At 41.1% G+C, this 8,506-nt stretch overlaps 1 protein-coding gene across 1 annotated transcript; it reads right to left on the reverse strand.

Annotated features, from left to right (window-relative positions):
- Window positions 1-99: 99 nt before the first annotated feature.
- Window positions 100-8,276, reverse strand: chpt1 (choline phosphotransferase 1). Its single transcript, XM_070854127.1, has 8 exons — window positions 7,867-8,276; window positions 5,473-5,620; window positions 5,213-5,354; window positions 5,021-5,105; window positions 4,433-4,564; window positions 4,157-4,315; window positions 3,275-3,400; window positions 100-1,791 (listed from the first exon to the last, which is right to left on the reverse strand). Exons 1-8 carry the CDS (start codon window positions 8,104-8,106, stop codon window positions 1,675-1,677), a joined length of 1,149 nt encoding a protein of 382 aa, XP_070710228.1. The 5' UTR covers window positions 8,107-8,276; the 3' UTR covers window positions 100-1,674.
- Window positions 8,277-8,506: the final 230 nt, after the last annotated feature.

Raw genomic sequence — 8,506 nt, forward strand, 5'->3', positions numbered from 1 at the left:
TGTCACTTGTAAGGGAGTATTTTTACTCTGTGGTATTGGGACTTTTATTTGACTAAAGGATCACTTTTTTCACCATGGACAGTGACAACAAATGGCATGAAAAATATTTTCTTTATTACAATCTTTTCCACTCATACAGTATCTGTTAGTAGAAAGGTGTTTTACTGTGTTATTTAACAGTGCAACATGGTGTTGAAATCATTTCAATGCATAGTAAATCCTACAAAATCATCTTTTTAGGACATGCCCCTCTTTAACGTCCATAATTCTGCAGAAGCAGAATTTGAGAGGAAGATCAATATATTTTTCCAACTAAAATTCAAGGATACAATTTTTTTTTTTCTTTTAAACCTTTAAATTGTTTACCGGCACTATAGAAATATCCCTTATGATCCCAATGAACCTGAATAATGAGTCAGTTTACGACTATTAAGTAATACTCAATCATTACAAAATTACTGATATACCAACAAATCAATCACCTATCCATAATATACATTTGTATAAGTGAAGAAACATGAGTGAAAAAAAAAACCCTTCCTGTCACATTGTATTATGACTATTATTGCATCTGGTATTACACGTCTATGGAAAAAAAAAAAAAAACTAACCAAAAAAAAAAAACAAAAAGTACAAAGCTGTTTTAAATATTCACAAGTTACACAGTAATTACAAAGATATTTAAGGCGTCTTCAGTTGAATTCTGTACAATCACAAATAATTAACGATTCAGCCCTTCAGGGAGAAGATCAGAGAAAGCAGAACAAGTCGAGTGTTAATGCTTCATGAGCCGACAGTGCTCTACAGGCCGGAGGTGAGGAGTTGTTTATTTTCCAGGACTGTAAGGTGAGATGAGTAACAGAGTAAAAATATCAATATAAAGTGTTTGTGAGAGAAGCCTTGTAGAAAACGTGTCGTCGTTTTCAGCACTAACACAGACTGTCACCCCTTCACGTACCGCGTTGACAACCTGCCAGCCCACATTGCAAACTTCATTGGAAATTATGAGGTTTTAAAGATCATTTAAAAAAATGTTGATCTGCATTTTCAAGCTCTGATTCATGTCAGATTGAGTCACATTCATTTAATAAATAAAAACAACTGATTTAAGAAAGCTTTCAGCTGGAAATCCATTTAGTTTGGGCAGGCATCAAAGTGATTTATCCTATAGTGACACGTCTTAAATACACGACAGTCTCACACACTGGACGCACATCGGTAAATTTAAAGCAGATAAAAATGGTTTGATATTTGCCCAAGTTATAAAGTACCTGTTAAGGAAAACATTTTGGTATTTGAGTTGAATAAGCAGGAAGTGTAAAGAGTACCCTTAAAATCTAAACTTTATATTCTGACATGCACTGATGTTTTAAATTAGAACTGAACTTATTGGCTACAACAGCCATTGAGAAATTCAAGGGAAACTCTTGTTCCGTCTAATTTGTTTGTTCAATAGATCCATGCTTTTCAAATCTTGTTTTTGGTTTGCACTGTAGTGTTGAGTTGGTTTAATGTTTCCATCTGGTGGGAGAGGCAGTTTTAATCAGAAGTGGTCACTTTGTCAAGGCTGCAGTGGCTCGGGGTTGAGGTTGTCTCCTCGTCATCGTGGTCGTCTGCTTTCAGGAGCGGGGAGAGGTCATCGTCTCTCCCCGCCTCCTCCCGCCGGGCAAGCCGTCAGTCGCGGTGGGCGTTGCTTGGCGGTGTGATGCTAAAGACTTGGATGCGCAGGTGGGAGGCGATCTGGAGGCACACGCCCGTGCAGTAGCGTGTTAGATCCACAAGAGAGAAGATCTAAAGGAAGATGGAGAGGACGAAAAGTGAAATACTGACAAAACTGAAAATCAGTCAGTAAATTATATTAATATTATTCTTAGTAGAGCTGGAATGTACAAGACTTGACGTAATCTATGTTATTGGTAACATGCTTTTCCTGCAATTACATGTTGTAAATTTGTACACTAAAGTTTGTGACCTCACAAAATACCCAACATATCTCCACCCAGCTCTGACCTGAGCAGAGGTCTAAATCTGCCAGGATAACTGACAACACCCGTGTGGGCGTGCAGGGCCTTTTGAAGCTGCTACAAATGTTTATTTCTGTAGCTAAAAAATGATTTAGAAAAAGCACGTGTGAATAACAGAAATAATGATGAACGTGAAGAGTACAGTCATTGTTAATGTTATTAGGAACACCTGTGCTTTTCCTGCCATGCCTCAACTCAATCTCCCTCAACTCACACCTTTATCATTGACGCAGAGAGCTTGGTGAGCTTGGCCAATTGCCAACTACAATCAATAAAATGGCTATAAAGTGCTTCTAAAGCAGAGTTGCTTTAAAGTACAGAGTTGTAATCATTTTATTGTAGGAGCTAAACTCATGTTCATCCTTTCATATCAAAGCTCAGGTGTATTAAACCCTGGTCGGAAAAAAGATAAGACCTGTCAAAGTGAGTCATCTCAGCGGTTTGACAGACACTGAACCGACCCTTGAGCTGCAGGTGTAATGAGGGTCCGATTAGTTGGCTAAAGTGAAAACTAGCAGAGCTCAGAGTCCCACGAACAGGAACTGAAAACCCAACTGCTTACATGTACATGGACTTCACTGATTTTCTTGTTAGTCAAGGCTCACTTGTCCTGCAGGTTTTTATTGCACACCTCCACTACTAGTTCAGGGAAGTTGTCATGAAAATGATCACCTCATAATGGAATCAAGCGTGCAAAGACAAGAGTAGTTGGCAGTGATTATGAAAATGTTTGCAGTTTTTCTGGTTCAGCAATACTTTTTCCTACAGCAGCTGCAGCACTTTAACAGCCTAAAAGACTTTGTTGCTGCTTCTATTAGGTGAGTCATCGGTGCACTCTTATGAAGCAATCAATGAATGGCTCATATAACACCACAGTATCCAAACAGCCACCATGGAGAGCAATTCACACGCTCCAATATGTATTTGGATGTTTATTCTCATTTTTTCACTGAAAATGAGAATTTGTCAAGTGACAACCTCAGTGAACCACAGTTTGCATTTGGAAGGCATTTTCCTCATTTTGGGCAGTAATGAATGAACAAGTCAATTTGTGACAAAACAGTAATTAAAAAATAGAAGTGACTATAAACCAATAAGCAGTATTTACTATAATAGCAGCTCAATCGGGTGGTTGACCTTCGTAGATGTTGAGTGGGGATTAGTAGTCAGGGTGTTATACTGTAATATCAAATCTCTCTTTTAAAACAGAGGGAGCTGTTAATAATGCTATAAATGTGTCAAACACTGACCATGGCGATCCAGAGGACTATGTGCTCATCAATGAAGCTGTTGAAGTACTGGTTGAGGAAGAGGAGGCCGGGGCCTACAAAGGCTGTGTCTGGGAGGTGCAGCTCACTCTTAGTCATGTGGGCAATCTACAAAGGTACAGGGATACACAGGAGGTAAAAAAACACAAGTTAAATATATTCTGTACTGAATTACCCAATTAAATACATCATATTAAATCAGATTGCATTTTGTTATGACAATTAATTTGGGGTTATTAAAGTTCTAATCTAAATAATATATTTTCACAAAATCAAACCCCATTTTTGACACTTTATGATCAGAATATACTTGTATGTGTGATCAATGTATTTATATTCTGTAATTACCTCCATATAATTGTTTTCATTGTTAGTGGCAGGGTCCGCCACGCCCACATTGGATTCGAATTGCCTTCACATGCAGGAGGGATTCACAGGAAGCCATGCAGCATGTACGGTTTTTAATTTTATCTCATTGATATCAGGCTCAATGTATTTAAGAGCTGTATTAAGTTACTGCTAATGCAAAACAAACATGTTCTACGGCTGCGGCTTCACAATGCAAGTGTGGTTGAAACACACGATGACTTTTATTGTGAAGCAGTCACAGGAAACGCGATATATTTATCAAAGAGGTGAGCGCAAACGGTGACTGTTCATTAAAAATGTGTCTACAAAATATAACAATATTAAATTGTGAGTTTGTTTGGCTGCACTGTAAACAGATACACCACAAAGTAGCTGCTCAATGAGTGTTTGTTGTAACATTAAACTACACTTGCTGTTTCCAAGCAGTCCAAAGGTGTTGCCATATTTCAGCACTCAGATCATAAGGATGACAACTGTAAGACAAGATGAACGTACCACCAGCTTGTTGGAGATCTTGGCGATGACCATGCCAAAGGCGAGCAGGTACAGGCAGGGGTGGTGCTCAAACAGATGGCTAGACGACTTCTTGTAAATGATGAAGGCCAGGCTGAGGATGAGGCCGATGTGCAAACCCGGACTCAGCACACTGGTGTCCTAAACAGAAGGAATGTCGTGAGACATGCATCACAATAGATTTGCTTTATAAGCTCAAGAAACTTGTTTATCTCCGAAATGTGTGAAACTGAAATGTGGATGTGTGTGTTGACTTACAGCCACAGTTGAGCCATTTTTCCCAACACCTCCATTCAAAATGACATGAAAGTAGTTGTAGCAAGAATAGAGGGCTCCTCCAATGATGCCAACGATGGGGAGGTAGTACAGCTCCAGTCCAATGATGGGCAACTACAGACACACAAGAGGGTCAAATTAATGTGACGACACAAAGCATTCTCCTTATAGCAAGAAGAAAGGTGCCTATATGGAAGCTGCAAGCATGCCGAGCGTGATGGAAGGCAAAGCAAAAAGAAAAAAAAAATGCGAGTGACATCATCAGCTTTTTGAGCTTGATCATGTCCAATAGATGACCTGTTGCCATGGCGTTAGCTACCCATATTTACCTTCTCACTTCTCTCATGTGATGTAAAGTCAAGCCTCCAAAGGCAGCACAGAGTAAAAGTAAAACACAAATTCTATTTAAAGACTAGAAGGACTAAAAAAAACTAGAAACCGATAAGAGAATTTGTTTAGTTTAAAAACTAGTGCACTATACACTCAGGGTGAAATGAAAGTGTCCCTGTGTGTGTACAGTATATATTCATATGTACATGTGACTGTACAAAATACATTAGTCACAGTTACCGTGGTTTGCCAAAGGCTGATGCCTCCGAAAGCCGTCATCAAATACATGATCACGATGGCGACCTGCACCTCGGTCACGTCAATCCTGTGAAGAGAATAACAGAGAACAGTGAGATTTATGTGAGGTTGACAGTCATAGAGGTACAGAACATTTCATTAGGAAAACCGAACACTACTGAACATGTGACTTACAGGCCAAAGCGGAGGGTCCCGGACACGTAGGTCTGCCAGTGTGCGCAGAAGAACATGAACATCCCGATGAAACCACAGAAGAACATCCAGTCTGGGTATTTTCCTATTCCACATGAAATGCATGTCCCGACAGCAACGAAGACTGAAGGAGGAACGATGGTAAGACAAAGGAAATATGAATATTCTGATCCACTAAAGCACTTCAGCTGATTTGTAATATAGTCTGTTTGGTTTCAGATGTCAAGTGAGCAGTAAAGCACCTGTGGAGACGGCGTCGCAGCCGTGGTCGAAGAGCTCCCCCAGAGCTGAGCTGCTGTGTGTCCTCCTGGCCTGCTTCCCATCAATGGCGTCCAGAGACTGGTAGATGAACAGGCCCAGAGCGCTCATGATGAACGCCCATGATGGAGCCTGGAGGGGGAGGGAGGACACTTTATTTAGGGAACATAGCCGTGTTCTTTGTTGAAGCAGCACACACTTAGAGCTGAAACATTGGGTCGATAAATCAATTATTCGTTTGAAAGAAAAATAATCTCAGACTATTTTGGTCAGTTGTTGGACATTTAAGTCATTTTTCCAAAATAAAATGCTTTTTAAAATGTCTAGTTAGAGGTTCTCAATCATGAAAATTTTTTCCATTTTATTCCATTCCATATATCCATTTTATATCATGCAAACTGGATATCTTTGGGTTATGGTCTGTTGGTCGGTCAATACAAGACTGTGAGAGACTGGAATGGGCATTTTCCCCCTATTTTCTGACATTAGGCCACATGATTCATCGAGACAGTAACCGGCAGATTAGTCAATAATGACAATAATCGTTGCAGCCCTAAAGCAAACGGCAGCTCAGTAATTGTAACGGGAGTCAATACTTAAGCTGATTTCAGAACTTTATCAGTATGAAATCTAACCCAGAATACAGTTATGACCAAGTTGTATTCACACACTCTTCTGTCAGTGTATGTATTATTATTATTTTACTACTGTAGGTATTCTCCACATTTTCCCCATTGTTTCTTATTTAGTTTAGTTTTTTTGCTAACAAACTAGTTTGTCTGCATTTTACCACTTTTTATAGCTTTTTGGATTATTCATCTAAAAGGTTGGCAGGGCTGGTCGATGGGCTACTGGGTGTTCAGAAGTTTAAAATGTTTGCACCTCTGCTGCAATTGATCTCTAGCCATAAATATAAAATGAGAAAACTGATCACAAAATGAGATGGGTAGTTTGCTCTACCTGCATGGCAGAGTGCAGAAATCATCTTAGTGCCTCACAGTCCACACACACTCACTCACTCACCATATGTGTCTGTGTGTATACTGTAAGTATGGGGAAGGAGGGATTCCTGCTGACTGGAGTGGCTCAGTTCCTCTTACTAGGGTGGAGGTTACAGACCATCTGGACGCTACAGCCGGCCAACCCAGCGTGTTTACCACTACAATGCGTGTGAGAGAGCATTTGTGTATGTTTGTGAAAGTGCAAGAGAGGGAGACAAAGATAGTCTGTGTTTACAGAGAGATAAAGAATCTCATGCTGTCCTAAATATTCAGACACCCCACTGTTTTCCTCAAAGTCCATGTCCTAAATGCCTCATGGACTGGTGGGGACAGAGTCTGCTTGTTTAGGGTTATCACAAAGGTCACTTCAGGGAGAACTCACAAGAATTCCTCTGAAATGTGTCTGCATGAGGCTTTCATACTTGTTCAGTCCATGAAGAAGAGTGGCCAGGTTTGCCTCAGTACTGAGTAATGAAAGGGGAAAACTGCATTGCCATTGCACTTGTGGAATTTGACAGGAACAGCGTGCTGCATGGACTGTGGACTTGGCTGCAAGGTTCTCATAGGTGGATTGGACAAAGGTGTACATCTGATAAACACACACACACCTATGCACTCCTGCTTGGTCCACTGCTCCACAGTGAACCTGCTGACACAAGTTAAGTGGATCACAGGTCAAATGTTTGGAACAAGGCCTATTATTGTATTTGAGGTATGACTTTAAGGATTATGTAGTTCTGGAGCCATCTCACATGAACTTGGGCAACATTTTCCTTTAAATTCACTATATTTGACCATCGGCAACACTACATCACATGAGCCTGAGCAGACAACAACACGTAAAAGCTGTAAAGTTTCCAAAAGAAACATCTATGACGAGTAAAGCTCTCCCGTGGTGGAGCGATCATGGATCTGACCATTTAAAACGTCCTTGCTTGTGTTAGCCATGCAAACATTTGAGATGTTTCCCAAATCACCACGATGCCGTCTTCTATCCGGCTTATAATGTATTGCCTAAAGCAGGGAATGCCGCAATGAAACGCCAACTTTCCGAAGTGGCATTGCCCGAAACCTCTGCAAAAACACACCGCTGAGGGCGTTAGCGAGCAGCATGACCCCGTTATTAAAATGTAAATGTTACTAAAATATGAGCAGCTGTGAGGTACAACTGCATGCCGAATTAAAAATAGACTGTGTTGATGTATGAAACATCTTAAATTACGGCTTTTGGTGCATGTTAAGTTTGTACAGGTGGCCACGTAACTTTAACTTACGCGGTTTCTGAATGGAGGACTCGCGTTCTTTCCATACCAGAGAAGGGCACGTAACTGGGGCTAGTCCCCGTGTAGAAACTTTGGCCAAGGTCGCTTTACTCACCTCCTCTGTTGCCGTGGGACAGTAATACACAAGCACCACCGTGGAGAGGATGTTGACCAGCAGTCCAACAATAGTCAGGGTGTTTGGTGCGACCCATGTCGGAATTTGCTGGACGAGCCAGTTCCAGTAGATCTGACACGGAGGCTCAAACAGGGATCGACCAGAGGCGCTGTATTGATGCTCCTCTAGCCGCTTGAGCTGAGCGGGTGACAGCGGCTCCGGCCACAGGAAATGTGGCATTGTTTTTCTGTCTAGTCACTCCTCAAATTACCGCAACAAACCTCCCAATGTTGCCGGGTGGTGACTCAAACAGGGCTACCTTCTCTCGGCCGACTCCGAAGACCAGCAGCTCATTTGGCATTTATAGCAGCGAGACTAGACGAGGCCATTTCCACGGCGGAACCTTCAGATGTCGATACTCTGTGTGTGTTTCTGACCGACCGGAAGTGAAACTCCGGAAGGGAATAATATTGTCTGTGTCCCGGGAAATTTGAATGGAAAACAGGCACATGTTTGGAAACTACGAGGTTATTTATGTATAATATGTTGTACTAAAGCATACAAACTACCGTAAATCTGCTGTGGCCACATGGAGCCAGGTATGTAACTGTAATTTATGTCATCTCGTACTTTAAAAATG

This window comes from Pempheris klunzingeri, chromosome 22 (assembly GCF_042242105.1).
Source record: "Pempheris klunzingeri isolate RE-2024b chromosome 22, fPemKlu1.hap1, whole genome shotgun sequence".
Taxonomy (NCBI): domain Eukaryota; kingdom Metazoa; phylum Chordata; class Actinopteri; order Acropomatiformes; family Pempheridae; genus Pempheris; species Pempheris klunzingeri.

Bases quoted from the DNA above. Each gene is read 5' to 3' on its own strand.
- chpt1 (XM_070854127.1), bottom strand. From the start codon at position 8,106: ATGCCACATTTCCTGTGGCCGGAGCCGCTGTCACCCGCTCAGCTCAAG. The intron at 5,355-5,472 runs GTGCTTTACTGC...TTCCTCCTTCAG, and splicing joins CTGCGACGCCGTCTCCACAG to TCTTCGTTGCTGTCGGGACA. The intron at 1,792-3,274 runs GTCAGTGTTTGA...ATCTTCCTTTAG, and splicing joins TAGTCCTCTGGATCGCCATG to ATCTTCTCTCTTGTGGATCT.